The sequence below is a fragment of the Octopus sinensis genome, linkage group LG5 (assembly GCF_006345805.1).
Source record: "Octopus sinensis linkage group LG5, ASM634580v1, whole genome shotgun sequence".
Classification (NCBI taxonomy): Eukaryota; Metazoa; Mollusca; class Cephalopoda; order Octopoda; family Octopodidae; genus Octopus; species Octopus sinensis.
In genome coordinates, this window is record NC_043001.1 from 63,242,528 (window position 1) to 63,261,837 (window position 19,310).

Sequence of the window (19,310 nt, forward strand, 5' to 3'; positions counted from 1 at the left end):
ATGAAGTGGACCTTCAAGAACCAAGGATCCACTGACCAAGAATGACAGATCTAAAAGGACTCAGTTTAGTTTCTGCTGTGATGACAAAGCTGAATACCATATGGAAAATCAATTCCTTTAGTTTTTTAACAAGACTCAGAATCCTTCTGTATGAGTGTGCGAGCTGGCCTGTTACAGCAGACATAGAGTGAGGAATCCAGGCATTTTAGCACAAGTGCTTCAGAAGGCTGCGACACATCTCATGCACAAAACACACAGCTTTGTCATGCAGTAAGTCAACAAATATGCTGTCAGACAGGAACTACTCCTTGCACAGGTAAAAAGATGAAAACTTGCTTGGTACAATTATGTATCCTGCCACAACTCCTTGTCCAAAACCATTCTTCAGGACACAACTGAGGAAATGTAAATGAGAGGTAGACAGAGAAAATTGTGGTTTGACAACATCAAGGGCTGGACAGGTCACAACACAGTGAACCTGCTACACATGACAGAGAACAGAGACGTCTGATTATGAAAGCATCCAGAGTGTCACTCCAATAACTGGTTGCATCACTTAAGAGGTCTTGATGATATATTTGCTTAACTTTCCTTCAAATGTTTTTACAGAAGTGCTGCAATTGCTGGGATTGATGTATTTATGCACAGACATGTTTTGTCAATGTGATTTTTTTACCACAATATCTGGTCTGTCGGCATGCTCAGTTTGAATACTAAAGTTCCAGAGAATGGTAATATCTTTATTTTCTACTACTTTGGCAGGCTTACATTCCCATCAATTCTTCTTATGGGAGTACAAACTTATGGCATATGATTTAGTGCAAATACTATGTCTATCATGGCAATTAATATATTCATTTGAGGCTAACATAGAGCATCCAGTGGCAGGCAAGATCAGTGCTGTTTTTAAGAATGCTTGCTTGGTAGTTTTTGGTGGGCAGACACTGATTCTGAGCTGCTATAATGAAGCCAGAAGTTAGGAATTTTATTGTTCCCAGGTGATTTTCATTTGTTGGATTTTCTCATTGCAGTCAGAGATCAACAGAGATATCTTTCCATATTTGTTCTTTAATATATTCAGTCTCTGACTTGTTTATGAATTCAGAGAGCACCACAATTATGTTCTTTTGGGTGTGATCTTATTGATTCCCAAAACTTCTGTACTTACCCCTAGGTAGGTAGATAGGTAGGTATGGTTTTAACAGTTACACTCGTCTGGTACCTGTGTCGGTGGCACATAAAAAACACCATCCGAGCGTGGCCGTTTGCCAGCCTCGTCTGGCACCTGTGCCGGTGGCACATAAAATCACCCACTACACTCTCGGAGTGGTTGGCGTTAGGAAGGGCATCCAGCTGTAGAAACACTGCCAGATCTGACTGGACTGGTGCAGCTTTCGGGCTCCCCAGACCCCAGTTGAACCGTCCAACCCATGCTAGCATGGAAAGCGGACGTTAAATGATGATGATGATGATGATTAGCTTTTGCAATTTTCCAATAAAATCTTTCAGAATTGTCGTAGAGCATCTTGTTATCCTTGAAAATGTTTGATCTCTTTTTGAGCTTCTTTACCTATGCTGCTTTGGTTTGGATAAATTGCTTGAGCATACAAACATTTCTCTTTCATAACCAAGAAAACATTAAGCATCTCAGCCTGCATTTGTATTGCATAAAAATTCTGAATACTCTTCAGAACTGATAACAATTACAGAAAATGAACTGTTGAAATATTCACAAGCTACACAATTATGAAAGCTGTAAAGCACAGCTGATACTTTAACAAATGCTGAACACCACTAATAACCAAATTCATATGCTGTTTAGTATAAAAAAAAAACAGTGATGTATGCATTCATTTTTTGAAACAGTTTTCCTTGAAAGCTATCATCACTTCCATAATTGAAAGAAACAGCAGCTCTTGTATTGACCTTCTCAACTAGCTCTCTCAAAAAGCAAACTACAACAAAAACATGTTTTAACTCTTAATACTTTCTTCTATTCTGTCCACTCATTTCTATTCTTGTTGACTACTATTGAATCTATTTATAGCCTTGAGATACATATCCTCTATGAATCTATTGTTTTATTCTTATACTTGTTTCAGTCATTTGACTGTAGCTATGCTGGAGCACCGACCTTAGTCAAACAAACTGATCTCAGGACTTATTCTTTGTAAGCCTAGTACTTATTCTATCGGTCTCTTTTGCCAAATCACTAAGTTACAGGAATGTAAACACACCAACATCAGTTGTCAAGTAATGATAGAGGACAAACACAGACACAAATATATATATATATATATATATATATATATATATATATATATATATATATATATATATATATATATATACATATATATTTATATACACACACATACACAACGGGCTTCTTCAGTTTCCATCTACTAGATCCACTCACAAGGCTTTGGTCAGCCTGAGACTATAGTAGAAGACACTTGCCCAAGGTGCCACACAGTGGGACTGAATCTCAAAACCATGTGGTTGGGAAGCAAGCTTCTTACCACACAGCCACATCTGCACCTATGTCTACCAATCTGTTTTTTTTTCTATCTTATTCTGTCTCCTCTTCTCTCATTACTTATGATTACCTTCAACACAATTCATAAGAATTATTATTTACACCCACCTATATCTACATAACTAAACAGCTACATGTTTACAAATAGCACTACACAGATCAAACAAAAAAGCACTTTAAGTTGTTGAGATGCATGAAGCTGTGTAATGTAATATATTGCTAGAAACTCATATAATGCCATGCAATATTATCATGTAACAATAAAAACAATAATAATAATCTTAGATAAAGTAGAAAGTAAAATGTGTGTGCCTACCTCTCAGGGACTGCACATGGGTTAGGGGAACCGGCAGCTGGAGTCTTAGAGTAGCTGTCCACCGAAGTTCCATATAATATGGGAATGAAAAAGGAAAAGGAGGAAAATACAATGTTACTAAAACAAAGACACATTCACAAGTAGACAAACAAATGGTTTGATTAGGGTATAATCAATTTGGCGAGGAAACTAAAGAGAAAATATTACGACGATGACCACCACAGATCTACAATGGAAGAATTCACCACGTGTAGTTGAGGGTAAAAGAAATCGTTGAACGACAGTAAGTACGTCCAAAATTTATAAAGCAGTGACATACATACATACATAGATACTTGTAGCACACATGTATATACGTGCAGAGTGAAAATAAGTCACACTATTTAATGTGACGGACTACACTGCAAAAAAATCAAAAATTTCATTTCTGTTTACAAACTTTCTCCGTGTCTATACGCACAAATACTTTTATGTATACACACGCAATATTTAAGAAAAAAAGGAATATACACAAATATTTTATATTTAACTTTTATCGTATTGTTGTTTACATTTTCTGTCTCTACGGATGACCAGAACCAACAGAATCGCCATGGTGAAATCCATAGCGGCGTGCGATAAGACTGGTCGCTGCTCTAAAATAGAACACTGCCCAGAAAATCACACCTGCCACATCTGTACGGAACCCGAAAATACGTTCCGTAATCGCTGGGTCGAATGTGGGACATGTCTCATCTCTGTCTGCCTCCAATGTGCCACGGACTTTCAGAAGATCCCAGGCCAAAAAAAGAGCCATCATAATGCTATGATGGATAGACTCTGGAAGATGGTTCAGCTTAAATCTTGGACTTTTCAGTGTCAGGCCTGCGTGCCTCCACAACCGACGATTGTGTCTCCCCCTGCCACTCCCGTGGAGGAGGCGGAACAGCAACAGCAGCAACAACAAAATCAATCACAACCAGAGCAGCAGCAACAACAACAGCAGCAGCAACAACTAGAGCAGCAGCAGCAACAACAACAGCAGCAGCAACAACTAGAGCAGCAGCAGCAGCAACAACAAAATCAACCACAACCAGAGCAGCAGCAACAACAGCAACAACAAAATCAACCACAACCAGAGCAACAGCAGCAACAACAACAACACCAATTGACCAGTGCGGTTCTTGCAGAACTGCAACAATCGATCTGTGCTTTAAAAGGGGAAGTAGCAGGAATAAAAGCAACCATTCAGGTTGGACTCCACAATGAGGGGTCTTATCGGAATGCTCTGCTAAAGAACCTCCCTGTACCTGTACCTCTTGTTGCATTTAAGACCGCGGATTCTGCCACCCATGAAGTCATTGCCATTGGGGTGCCAGAAGACATGGCTGATCTTCAGGCTTTTGCTGCCAACTCAGCCAAAGACCTAGGCTGCGTTCCCCCAACGGGTGCTATCCGCCTTGGACGACCTGGCCCAAAACCTAGGCTCATCAAGTTGTCTTTTACGGACCCCACTGAGGCAACCTCTTACCATCTGGCCTCAGTTAAAGCTGGGCGGGAAAATCGGACCACCTTCCGAACACGCCCAGGCTTACCGTCCGATGTACGTCCGAAGCTACGTGTAGTGGCTTCCCTGAATAGGAACTCAGCTCTACAGGAAAGCTTCAGTCTTCGGGAAGATGGACAAATCTGGAGATTTGTCAAGACTGCTGAAACGTGGAAGAGAGATACCAGCTGGTCTGAGTGCTCTCTACCCACAATAACTAAAAAGACTACAGCAACTCAGGGAAACTAAGCCAGAACAACCTGCCATCCTCTACACACCATCATAAACTGCGAGCAGGGTACAAATTGTTGTCCTTAAATGCTCGCAGTTTATGCAACAAAATACATTTGTTCAACGCCTACGTCAGAAGTGTTGACCCTGACTTCATCACTGTCACGGAAACATGGGCGCATTCCTTACTCTGTGATGGGGTTTTCAACATTACGGGGTACAACCTCTTCCGTAAGGACCGCACTAATCGCCGTGGTGGTGGTGTGATGGTCTACGTTCGTTCAAATTTTTTGGTAATTCCTTGTGCTGATTTGAACGAATCACAAGAAGTTTTTTTCTGTGACGTGCGTATGACCATGTCAACACTCCTGCTTGGCATTGTTTATCGTCCCCCAAGTTACCATCGGGACACACAGCTTTGCAATGTCCTCCGAGCTGCTGCCAGGAAAACAGCCACTTATGTGTTTATTGCAGGCGATTTCAATCATCCTGAGATCGATTGGGAGACCTTCCATTGGCCACAGAGTGCAAACGATTTTGTTGAGATTGTGCTGGACTCAAACTGGTCACAAGTAGTCACCTCTCCAACAAGAGGCGACAACACCTTGGACCTGCTCTTCACCACAACTCCCGAAGCGGTTATCAATTGCACTATGGAGGAACCTCTAGGTGACTCTGATCATGCTATGATCATCGCCAATCTGGCTCTTGCGGGCAACAAAAACCTGAACCATCTCCAATCTGCTTCCTTCGATTGGAAGAGAGCAGATTGGAACCTGTACCACACTGAACTACAGCACCCAAACTGGCGTGAATTCTACAACTCTGGAGATGTGAATACTATACTCCAGAGTATCCTGGACTCAATATGGGCAGCATGTGCAGCATCAGTGCCACGTAAACAAAAAAAGAAGAACCGCCCCAAAAGGGCAATTTGGGAAACTTCAGCGGTCTGACTTGCCAGGAGGGAACGTCGGACTGCTGAACAGGAATACAGGTTGCATAAATCAGACACCAACAGGAAGAAGCGGAATAAATCCTCCAACCATCTCAAGCAAGTGACAAAAAAAGCAGTGCTTGAATTTGAACAGTGCATAGCAGCCAATCCCGACAGCAAGGTTTTCTGGAAATATGTGCACTCAAAGCAGAGACCTCACTCTCTAGTGGGCCCTCTTCGCAACCCTCACACAAACCAGATCACTGACGACCCCAAGGAATGCGCAGAACTCATTGCCGAGTGCTATGCAAACATATTCACTGTTGAAAGTCAAAATGTACCATCTTCACCATCACTAACAGCAAACTCCATAACAACTATGGAATTTACACCTGCAATGCTGCGACGTCACCTTCAAAATAAGCGCAACTATGCCTCCCCTGGTCTCGATGGAGTTACATACCTGCTTCTCAAACGTGGCAGGCACTTCCTTTTACACCAGCTTTCTATTTTCTTCCAGTACTGTCTCAACAATGGTGCTACTCCGGAGCAGTGGAAAACTGCCAGTGTCATTCCTCTGTTCAAAAAGGGCGACCGCACATCACCTGTCAACTATCGCCCAGTCAGTCTCACTAGCTGTATTGCAAAACTGATGGAATCGTGTGTCAGAGAAACACTCTGGAACTTCTGGAGCTCTCACAGTCTCATCCGACCCTCACAATATGGATTTGTCCTTAACTCCAGCTGCAGTGACCAGCTTGTCGAGTTCCTTGAGGACATTACTCAGATTACTGACAGTGGCTCATGGGTGGATGTTGTCTACCTTGACTTTGCTAAGGCTTTCAACTCTGTGCCACACAAAAGGCTTATGGTGAAACTCTCTGCAATGGGTGTGGGGGATGACCTTTTTAACTGGTTGAAATCCTTCATCCTCAGCCGAAAGGAGGTAGTCACAGTTCTAGGACAGCACTCTACACCATATGAGATGTCATCGGGTGTACCACAGGGATCTGTCCTTGGTCCCCTCTTGTTTGTGGCATACATTAACGACATAGATGCCAATTTAAAGAATGCCACAGTATTGAAATATGCAGACGACATCAAGCTGTACCTTGAAATCAAGAGGACAGATCCTGATGTCTACAACTCTTTCCTGCAATCAGACCTAGACACAATGCAGCAATGGATCACAGACTGGCAACTGAAACTGGCTGTGGACAAGTGTACCACCATGCATTTTGGGAGAAAAAACCCTGCGTTCACATACTCCCTTCACAACACTGATATCAAGAAATCCTCTTGCGAGCGTGACCTAGGCATCACTGTCAGCAGTGATTTGCGTTGGTCAAAGCATATCTCTAAGATTGTCAGGAAGGCCGAGGGTGTCTTGGCATCACTCAGCAGGTCTTTTGTTAGCCGCTCTCCAGCCATCTATTTAAAACTGTATACAGTTATGGTACGACCACACTTGGAATTCGCATCATCAGTTTGGAACCCCTATCTTGCACAGAACATTGACCTCCTGGAATCTGTCCAGAGACGTGCAACCAAACGCATACCCTCCATCAGACACCTACCATATTCTGAGCGCCTTGTTTCCCTGGGCATGGATTCACTGAAGCTCCGGCGTTTGGCGACGGACTTGGTAAACACCCACAAAGTTATCAACCACCTCACCAACAACAACACTGAACACCTTTTTGATCTCCATGTGTCTAACACACGTGGACATGCCTACAAAGTCAGAAAACAATACAGCTCCCATGACTTTCGGAAACATTTTTTCACGCTCAGAGTTGCTGAAGCATGGAATAAACTGCCTGCGTCAGTTGTTGACTGCCATGACACTGCATCTTTTAAGGCCCTCATGCTTTCCGAAATCCGCCGAAACTACACCTGATTATATATACACTTTAGATGAGTTGTAGTGCACCTGAGCACTGTACACAATTATTATTATTATTATTATTATTATTATGATGGGATCACTATTAAAGCACACCCTTGGTGATAAGGACCACATGCAAGTATATTGGAAATACCTAATAAAGAAAATAGATACCAGATCAGTTGTCACCTGATAAAAAATGGATTGCATTTCTCAAAGTCAAATTAATCTGGAGTCGAAAAGTCTTATGATGGTTTGATCCCTTCCCAAAACACTGGCATGAAGACTCCCATTCACGGGATAACTTTGAAGGCTCTTTATGCACACCATCTTCATCTGGTACTACTAAAACCAGAGTAAAATGGACTAGGATGATCTAGAGGCCTTTTATACTGCAATGTACTTTCCCACAAATGAATCAAATATAGAATATACATCTTTAAACTGGAAGGAAAAAAAACCCTACCAATAGACCGAACATATTAATGAATTAGCTAATGTTTACATCACAAAAGAGAAATTGTTGACTGGCCTGGATATTGAGTTACATATTCAGACCAATAGTTATACAAATAAGAATGCAAGTAATGATACAAAACATCTCTCCACTATGGAAGTAGAATCTAGTATAACAAATACCCAAAATAACATACTCAATGAAATTTGCCTGTGATGTTGATGTAATTGTGAGTGGTTGCGGTAGAAGTGTAAACACAGACATTGAACCTGACAATCTAAAAACAAATATTCTATCAGAGTGGCTGAAAGTCAAACACATCAAACTGTGATATCACAATGATCTTCTCAAAATAATAGATTAATAGGCAAGGTAAATGCAGTCATAAGATCCATCTTGAATTAGAATAAATCAGATCTCACCTTGCGGAATAACCTATTTTATGCTGCAGTTTCCATGAGCACTGTACTGTGTGGTGTTTAAGTGAAGAGAAAGATTCAACATATAAACAGGAAATGAGCATGACAAGAAAGAATTAGAAATAAGATTAGTGTACTCAGATCTGATTTTGAAATACTCAAGATCATGAAGAGTCAAATAAATGTCAAGATACCCAAAATAAAGAAGCTGAAAAGAAATATGCAAAATCAATGAAGCAATTATTTATTCGACTTTGCCTTTCATCCTTTTGGGATCAATAAAATAAGTACCAGTTCAGTACTGGAGTCAATGTAATCGATTTACACCCTTCCCCTAAATTGCTGGCCTTGTACCAAAATTTGAAATTATTATTATTAAAGCAGCGAGCTGGCATGCCAGATGAAATCTTTATGTTCTGAGTTCAAATTCCACCGAGATTGACTTTGTCTTTCATCCATTTAGAGTCAACAAAGTAAGTACCAGTTGAGTAATGGGGTCGATGTAATTGACTTTCCCCCTTCCCCAAATTTTAAGCCTTGTGCCTATAGTAGAAAGGATTATTATTATTATTATTATTATTATTATTATTATGGTGAGCTGGCAGAAACATTACTGCTCTTGATAAAATGCATGGTGGCATTTCTGAGTTCTATTTCTGACTAGGCTGATTTTGACCTTCATCATTTTGGAGGTCAATGAAATAAGTATCAGTAGAGCACAGAAGTCAATGTAATTGTCCAGCCTCTCTCCCAAAATTTAAGGCTTTGTGCTTATAGTAGAAAGGATTATTATTGTTGTTGTTATTATCAAGGTAGTGAGCTGGTAGAATTGTTAGCACACTGGACAAAATGCTTAGTGGCAATTTGTCTGTCTTTACTTTCTGAGTTAATTCTGCTGAGATCGATTTTGTTTTTCATCCTTTCAGGGTTGATGAAATAAGTACCAGATGAGCTCTGGGATCAATGTAATCAGCTAGCTCCCTACCTGCCAAATTTCAGGCTTTATGCCTATTGTACAAAGGATTATTATTATGATTTCTACAAAAATAGAAACCTTGTTGCTTAAATATTTTAAATGCTATATTTTAATTGACTAAAAATATAAATTTCCCCAGGAAAACCCTAACTCGCAGCCATACGTGCCTAAATTTCCCAAACCAACAGAAGGTGCCTATTCACGGATACACCAAATGCCCTTTCCAAAGCTAGATGGTTCCATCATTCTGAATATAATTCAAGAAGGAGTGGCTAAGCACAATCTTAATAACAAGTAAGTAATATTTTTTTCTATTCCAACTAATTTATAAAATCAAACCAATTACAAAGACTTCAATCATCTTTATATTTTATTGGTGTTGGGGGGGGGGGGGATCTACTCTTAAGAAGGTGAAATAACAAGACATGTAGATATATATATATATGTTTGTCATCTCACTAAGCGTTTTTAACTTTCTGGGTCTGCAGGATTGAGCAATGCCCCTAGCCTATGAATAGGCCCTCACAGACTGGTGATGTTAATGTTACTGATGTTTCTGCTGAACCATTGATATGAGTGCTGTTTGTGTTTGCTTACAGTTGAGAGAGATAATATTAGCATGGCCCCTATCATTGGAAGGTACATTTGAGATCCCTGTGCAGTGTTACAGTCTCTCTATATGTGTGTGTATATGTTTTTAATTATTTTTAGAAATTGTTTTTTGTCAACAAATGTTTGCTTTGTAGTATCTAGTTTAACGTATTTCCTCCTAACAAATAATTTTATTTCTTTAATGAATTCCAGTTTTTTTTTCTTTTGTGTTGTCACTGGGCATGTCTAACCTATTTACTAATACTTCACCATTCTTACATACTTTTATTTCTATAATGCCCTCATACCAACCTACTAGTTTCACAGGGTCAAAGGTGCAGAGTAATGGAAGTTATTCATTCCATTTGCCATCCACTTCAATAAACATGGAAATGTAGAAAGTATTGTCATTTTGATTGATATCCACCAATGTATGACTTGTTGGAAAGACAAATGGTAAAATTGTCCTTGGTGGGATTTAAACTATCACAATTAACTTTATTGATTCTGTTAATCCAACAAAACAAATAACATTGCCAAACATAACTAGTTTTCCTCTATTTTCTCAGTTATTTCTTGAGTAATTTAAGGGACATTTTAAATAATTTCTTAAACTATCACCTGTACGTATATGATGTTCAGAGACACACTGTTAAGGGAGCTCATTGTGAATGCTTTTGTATAATATAATTAATGTCAAGGGAATTCTTAATGAACTAATTCATAATAATAGTAATGATGATCATTAAATTAATCTTCATTAATTCTAATTTTCTAATTTAGGAATGATTTTTATAATTACTCTGACAGTTCCAACATCTTTCTTTCCCCTAACCATCTCTGTTGATGAAATCTTTTGCTCCCATACTCCCATTATTTAGTGATTGGTTGTGTGAAATATATTTTGGTAATTTACATGCTATTTCTGTTTTGTATTCTACAAATGCTGCTAATTCCACAATTTTGTATCCCATATCTACACAGACTTGGCATTTTAAAGTAATCTTCTTTACTGAGATTACACCTCTATCCTTTTAGCCTGTGGGATCATCTAGGATCTACAGCTGAAGAGCAAGAGAGCTGCATTAGCTGGCTTTTCAGTTGAGTAAAATGAAGTACCTTACTTAAGGAGACAACATGCCACCTGATCCAAGAATTGACCCATGACATTATGATCATGAACTGAACACCTTAACCATTTGGTAACTATTGTAGCAAGAGTCATTGACACTCCTGGGGGATTGGAAGAATGGACTAGCCAAACTTTTATAAATAATAGCATATTGGTTGAGACAAGGGGTTGGTAGAGGTCATTGAGTCAGTGTGTTAGTTCTGCATTGAACTTGCACCGAACCCGGTATGTTAGTGAAAACTGAACTTGCACCAAACCCACAGTTTATCATAATGGTAGTTGTCCGAATTACTGTGTGTTGGTCCCATCACTAGAATGTGGTAGGGGTTTGATTCCCCTGCTCACAGTATATTGGATGCAGCTTTGCAGTGTTAACCAGCTACAGGAGATGTATTTTCGGGGTTAAAAAATTGCACTGAAGTCCGTTCAAGCAAAAAACAAGAGTGCTTAGTACAACAAAAACAAGAGTGATGTGTGCAACAAACAATACTACCTAAGAGCCAAGCAACAATCATTATATAAAAGTGGCAATGAGATATTCAAGGCTTGCATCAGATGTTAAAATTTTTTTTGCTACAAAATCAAAGAAAAAAAAAATCATTAACATGAAAGACTTATTGGCTTGCATGGTGCAGTTGCCATAGCAACTGTTACAACAACAGCTACAACAGCAACAACAACAATACCAACAGTTACTGGAAGTAATGTTGAAGAAGTTTGAAAATACTTCAGGTTCGTTCTCTTCAGACAGTGTGACAAACTCAATTGGAGAATTTATTTATAACCCAGAAGGTATTACTTATTCTGCATATTTTAGAAGATACAAAGAAATCTTCAAAGAAGAATGTAAAAATTGGAATGATGATAAGAAGGTGCTGAACACAAAAAAATACTGTTATATTCTGCCAAAGAAACCAGGTGAGATTTGTTTCAATGAAACAATTTGTTATTGAAAATTTTCAGCGAAAGAACTTACCTATTCAATATTCGTTGGCAGTGTTTAAATTTAGTTAAAAAAGACGATGAAGATTTCATCACTTATGCTGGGGTTGTTAACAGAGTGTGAAAAATTCAAATTAAATTAATTAACCCTGGATTTGTCCAAATGTCTAATGTTTGTTCAAGGGTTAAATGTTAGAAAAGATGCTGATATATGTTCCTGTATATAAACAAAATTAGAACAGGACCAAAAATTAACTCTGCAGGCAGTGGCTGAAGAATGCCAGAGGATTATAAATTTAAGACATGACACAGATAAAATATGAGGAAAAAGATTGCTCTCAGATACAAGTGTGTCAACCTGAAATGGATAAGAAAAAGGAAAAATGAACGTCAAGACCAAATCCATGGTATGGGTGTTGGGGTTCACATTTTAGAAGTAATTGTCCTTTTAAAAATCATAAAGTTTTGAGTGTGGAAAAATTGAACATAAAAGCTCACATTATATAGCAAAACAAAAAAGGGGGGCCAAACAAAAAAAATTGCTAGAAAGAATGTATTGTTAACAAAAATTCTAAGCAAGGCTCAGAAAAGAAAATTTGTCTCCATAAAAATGAATAATGTGAATATCAAGTTACAGTTGGACACAGGTAGTGATATCATAATAATTAAGATAGACACAAGGAGAAAAATAGGGAAACCTAGATTAAAGGAAACTTCGAAAATTGCATGAGGTGTTTCAGGAAAAAAATTGCATTTTATGGGCAAAATGATAAGTGATGTTACATTTCATAGAAAAACCTTGAAAGCCAAAAATTTTGTGTTTAAAAATACAACAAATTCATTTGGAACAGATTGGATGGAACTATTTAACTTATGGGACCTCCCCATAAATATTTTTTGCAAAAATGTGAATGGTTCTTCCGCCAGTACAAATGAGGTGTTGGAAGATATGAAAAAAGAATTTAAATTATTTTTCCTGAAGTTTTTTCTGAGGAACTGGGTTTTTGCACCTAAACAGAGGTGAAGTTTCAAATGAAAGAAAATGCTATACCGGTTTTTAAACAAATACAAACAGTACCTGTTGCAGCATTGAAACAAGTCAAGGAAGAATTGGGTAGACTTAAAAGGCTTAGCATTATAGAAAAAATTGATTACACAAAATGGGCATCCCCATCAGTTTATGTCAAGAAAAAATAATAAAATCTGAATATGCACTGATTTTTCAATGGGATTAAATGAATGTTTGATGCCATATTATTACCTGTTGTGGCAACTGCAGTGAATTTCCCTTTTAGCAGTTGAAATATGTTACAAACATATTTTAACTATCCTAAAATTTGCTTATTCCAAATTACTGCTTGGTGCTAATATCATGGTAATTTCCATGACCTTGAGGTCTACAAGCACAAATTAGTCAGTGTTGTTGACCATATTTTAGTTAAAGCTATAGATTTAATAAGGTCTGTTCAGAGTTGCCTCTCTTAGGTATTTCCCATTGATAACAGCTAAGAGTTGGAAACATCGATGTCTAGGAATCCTGATAGATGGCAACACTGGACAGATAAGGTGTTTTTATACCCTTTTACCATAAGAGAAAACTTTTTATGGTACCTACTATGAATTAGCCTTTAAGCAGTTGAAATAGGTCACAAACATGTTTTAACTAACCTAAAATTTGCATATATAAATAAAATCTGGATAAACCTCCCACAGGCACATCAGACAAGGACCCAGCAATCAGATGACATAATTATATATGTATGTATGCACACACACACATATATGTGCGTGGATGCACCATCATGTATGTTTGTGTCTATAACAAAGTTCATGATGTAAATATGAACGGATTTTGAAACAGATGTACCCTCTACAAAAATATCAAACTATATTGTTTTACTGCCCCCCCCCCCACCCCCATCATGAACAGCTTAGTCTAAAGTGAAACTCAGTGTAAACTATCAACTTTTGATATAATAGATATATTATATCTATAATAGAATATCCACTATTTCAGATAATGGTGGCACTATGTGTGGTAAGAAGACTGGTTCTGGGTTCAGTCCCAATGCATGGAACCTTTGGAAAGTGTCTTTTGCTATAGCCTCAGGTTGACCAATGCCTTGTGAGTGGATTTGGTAGATGGAAACTGAAAGAAGCCTGTCACTCACACACACACACACACATGTATATGTATGTATGTATGTATGTATGTATATGCATATATTTATGTGTGTTTGTCCTTCCACCATCACTTGACAACTGGTGTATTTATATCCCCATAACTTAGTGGCTCAGCACAAGGGGATTGATAGAATAAGTACTAGGCTTACAAAGAATAAGTCCTGGGGTCCATTTATTCCACTAAAACCCTTTATGGTGGTGCCCCAGCATGGCCACAGTCAAATGACTGAAAGAAGTAAAAAAATAAAAGAATATTTTACAACTCTTGCATTATGATAGAACGCATAAGAAATATGTACTTTATAAATATGTATTATGTAGTTCTTTAGTTTAATGTTACTTGACATAATATATATATATATATATATATATATTAGTAGAAACACCCATCACTGAGTGGGTTGCAAAAGGCTACCAATATTGTACAATGAATATTGAAAGTTATTCACTTAGATTGTATTGAACATATATAGAAGAAACGGCTGTTAACTTTCATGTAGATGATAGATTTGTATCCTTCTGGCCAACATACAGGAAATGACTGCCAACTTTCTTGTAGACTATAGAGCTGTTTCTTTCTGGCCAATAGCATTAAGGGTGCATATAAACTTCTGATCTATGATCTCTAGTATGTCAGTCTATAAATGAAGCAAACATCACACACACTTTGGCTTATGTGTAGTACAAGGGGAAAACTAAAACCATATGTACTATAATTTATTGAACCTAAGCATTACAATAAACAAAAATACAAAGAGCTTTTCTTAGATGGATAGCCTGGTGGCTTGAAGACATAGATATAAAACAAACAAAAACAATATAATAATGCTCTTAATATGTATACAAAAATTTAATAGGAATATATAGTAACAATTTATCTCATAGAAAAATGGAGACAATTGAAGATCAAAACATGAAAAATAGACCACAAATAGTTTTCCATTTTTAGTTTTCCCAGAACTTTCATTTAGTTTTGTTGTATCTGGGGTGAATCATTCTGTTTTGATGCCTTGTTAATACTCACTGGTTCGATTTTCACTCATTTATTTTTTTCTTCTGAAATTTTCTTTGCTTCTCGCAACATCTTCAATAGTTGTTGACTATGTCTGTTTTCAGAGCTGCATTTCTTTTGTTTTTGTTTGTTTGCATCTCTGTAGCATTCACCCCTTCTACGCCACACCCTCACTCTGCCATCAGAGGTGGAAATGCAGTACTGGCTCTTGTCAGAGAAGACTATCAACCTCCACTTACATCCCTGAAATAAATTTTCAGAATTTACCTTATAAAAATGACATATGAAACAATTGCATTTCTTTTGCGATTCAGTGTATATATTAGCGACAGAGGCAGTATGAATTATCTCCCTGACAGCGATATAAACAAGAATGCATTTTGTCGCCAAAACCAATATGAGAATTTCTCATGTTATCCACTGCAGTATAGTTGCTCTAACAGGACATCCACATTTAACTAGGGATATATATATATATAAGCTTTATCTTTGAGATCAACCCACTATTGCATGTGTACTCTTTGTATTTTTGCTCTACACATACATTGAAAAAAAATATATTTGTTGAATTCTCTTCAGTGAAATATTTTCACCATTTAATTGCTGTCAGATATTGAAGCTGTGATTTCATTTATTTTGACAATTCTCTGTTATCTCATATATTTTCTACTAATATATTTTCAAACTAATGCATTTTATCCATGCATTTTTATCTATTTTTCCAGCACTGGATCCCTATCAAGTTCCTGTAATTCATCAGAATCTTCCTTACACTATCATGATGTAGACTCTTCTGAACACTGATAACACTGGTCGACAAAATTAAATGTATTATAGTCATTATGAATGCAAACCAAGTTTCTAGACTAATTTTTTCATGCTGATTTCAAAATTTTACTCCATTTGTATGCAGCACATATCAGTTTTCCAGTAGACATATGCAATTATTTACATATCTCCTAATATAATAATGAGAACAGTGTTTTTATATATTTGTGTGTGTGTGTGTGTGTGTGTGTGTGTGTGTATATATATATATATTTGTCCAAAATTATGCAGGAGGGAGTAGAAGAAAGAGTAGTATAAGTGAAGAGAGAGGAGAGTAATTCAGTGAAGAAGTAGTGAAAGTACTAGTCCTGACTGAGAGGGTGTGAGAGAAAGTAAGAGCAATGAGAGAAAGGAAGTGGTAAAGAGCACATCGTGTATCTTCTGTTTTTTTCCATTACAATATATGACTGAGAAAGGAAGAGGTGATAGATGAATAATGAAGGAAGGGGTGAAAAAAAATCAGCATTTCCATTCTGCGTGAGTATATGTGTGTGTATGTAAAAGGAGGTATGTGAATGTTTGTGTATGTGTGTGTGTGTGTATGCAATGGAAATGGGATGGTGAACATTCAACGCTGAAAAGAAAAGTCAAACAGCATTTCCATTTTGTGTGAGTATATGTGTGTACATGTACAAGGGAAGTACGTGAATGTTTGTATCTTTGATTATTATGTACCTTATTTTGTACTTTATTTATATATAAAATACTACAATTAGCTGTCTTTTTGATGGCACAGAGCTAGCTAGTTTGTATATATGAAATCTTTAATGTAATAAATAAGGACATATTATTTTTAGAAAGTAAATGAGTTAAAAATCATCACTATCATTCTACAAAGAGTGAATACACAAAAAATGGGTCAGACAAAACAGACAATGTTAGAACAACAGAGTTAGAAACATTGTGATTTGGATTTCCTGCAGTATTCCTGATCTGGATGATCAGGGTAAAGTGTCCAGCAGTAGTCAGCCAGCATACTGTCATTCCAGAAGCCTTGGTACCATTTTTTCCTTAGTACTAATGTCCTGATGAAATCTTTCACTATGTTCATCAGACACTGCTCCAAGGTTATCTGTGAAGAAATCCAGATGGGAGTCCAAGAAGTGAACTTTCTGTGATATGCGACAACTCATTGCTAAGAAACATTTCAGAAGATTCTTGATGCCATCCTTGTAGTCCATTACTTTCTTGTTGCCCAAGAAATTCTCACAGATCCAATTGAAAGCATTCTAGGCAGGCAGTTCCAGTTTATCCAGTGTTGTCTTGACATCTTTGAGTACTTTTCTTGAGGGTTGAAAGATACCCTCTTTCAACTTCGCCTGTGTGATTTTTGAAAACCTTTCTACAATATACTCAAACTCTCTCTGGAATTTCTCTTCCCCAGTGTCTTTACAAACTGTTTCATCAGTCCAAGCTTTATGTGCAAAGGAGGTAATAAGACATTACATGGATCTACAAGAGGTGTCTTCTTGATACTTGACAGTCCTGGCTGGTATGATGTTCTTGTCTGTCAGTTGCCCAACTATCTCATAGACACAAGAAACAACGGTATTTTGTGAAATCTCACTGTATTCCCATTAACATTCTAATGACTTTTAAATCTCCACATATTTCCATGAGTATCTTTCATAGGCAATGACAAGAAGTAAAAGTTCCATATTCTCATATGGTTCATGAAGATGAATGGAGTGTGCAATAGGAATGGAGGGCTTCAAATTGCCATTATGGAGAAGTACAGCTTTTAAACTTTGTTTTGAAGAGTCAATAAACAAACGCCACTCTGCAAGATCATGATTTTGTGATAAACATTCGAAAAGTCCATCGATGTTACTGCCAAAGCAAAGTGGGCCTTCAACAGAAAAACACATTTGTAGAACCACATTTCTCTGCCAAAAATAAGTTATATGATGAACACAGTGCTCTAGCTGATATTTCTCATTCAGTCTTGATGCCATCAGTTCTGCTTTATCTTTTGAGAGGGATAAGTCTCTGACAAAGTTATTCACTTCAGCTTGAGAAAATTTCTGAGATTCAAAGCTATCATCATCATCAGCCATGCAATCTTCCTCAGCAGTACTGTCGTGACAGTCAGAAGCATCATCTGATGTTTCACTACCATCATCTGGTGTAACTGGAATTGGCAGATTTCCATTGTAAGGCACATGTCTCATTGCAGAATCCAAATTGGGTTACACAATTTTGTGTTTATTCTTCATAGAAAATCCTGTGACAAAAATAACAGTCATTAAAATGGTCTTTTGGCTCCCTCCATATCATTGGAATGGCAAAAGGCATGGACTCCTTCTTATTATTATTAAACCAGTCACATAAGCCATTTGAGCAAGCTGAGCAGATAAAATGTGGTGCCCATAACTTGTCCTGATCTCCAAGAGGACGGTCAAAGTATAGCTTATAAATCTTCTTGATCTCTGGTGCTATTGTATGTTTTTGAGCTTTCATAACAAATTGTCCACAGACATAGCAAAACACATCAGGACAATTTCTACATATGTCTTGACATTGTAGAAACAAACGGTTATATCTATATTGAACTTGATGAAATATTTCATCAGACCAATTATGGCTGGACAATTTGAGATGTTGAAATACCCATTTCATCAGACAACACTTGATTGGTTAATTTAAGAAGATGAAATATTGCATCTGAACTATGCAGCAATGAATAATGTAGTTTATTTTAAAGGTATGTTTCCATGATGTAAATGCTTACATGTCATTAATTGGAATTTCTATATAATGCATGAGCTAAAGCCAAAAAAAACTTTCTCATCTTGAAAACTGTACGTGATGTCAAAAAACTAATTGTATATTTGAAATCAGTATTAAAACTACAACTAAGTACACCTTAACATATGCTTAAAGGAAAAATACTTCTTGACCAATGTAATCATCCAAGGGAAGGTAATGAAGTGAGGGGGATATAAATTCTTTGGATGAATTCTTGGAAGTAGCTGAAGTTTCTAATTCATTCCAAACAACCTGTGAGAAAGGAAACACAGGAAAATAGTTTTGAAGAAGAATACAGCCATCATTTGTGAGCTCTGCCTAGCATTTAAATTTTTTTATATTTATACTTCTTTTTCTAGAATGAGTTCCTTTCTATTTGAGATACCTTGTCAAAACATTTGAACCTTGAAACACTTCTCAATTAGCATAAATTATAATTTTTTAAAAGCATTTTGTCAATCTTGTTGGATTTCTGTTGCCATAGAAGGCCAAACTAGAACTTGTTAACCACAAAGAACTCTAATACCAATCCAGTATATTTGATATTGTGGTCAGGTATCTGATTGTCTGATATTAGAAAGAACT

At 37.2% G+C, this 19,310-nt stretch overlaps 1 protein-coding gene and 1 long non-coding RNA gene across 2 annotated transcripts in view; both read left to right on the top strand.

The window, feature by feature from the left end:
- The window catches only part of LOC115212161 (myotubularin-related protein 13), a gene marked incomplete at its 5' end in the record, with an annotated part of 221,051 nt that overhangs the window by 43,863 nt on the left and 157,878 nt on the right, over positions 1–19,310 (top strand). The window contains one exon of the mRNA XM_029781000.2: positions 9,428–9,582. Within this exon, the coding sequence (XP_029636860.2) occupies positions 9,428–9,582 (155 nt within the window). The remainder of the gene's footprint in view (positions 1–9,427; positions 9,583–19,310) is intronic.
- Positions 17,336–18,458, top strand: LOC118763324. Its single transcript, XR_004999067.1, has 2 exons — positions 17,336–17,775; positions 17,817–18,458. It is a non-coding gene; the product is annotated as an uncharacterized LOC118763324 (long non-coding RNA).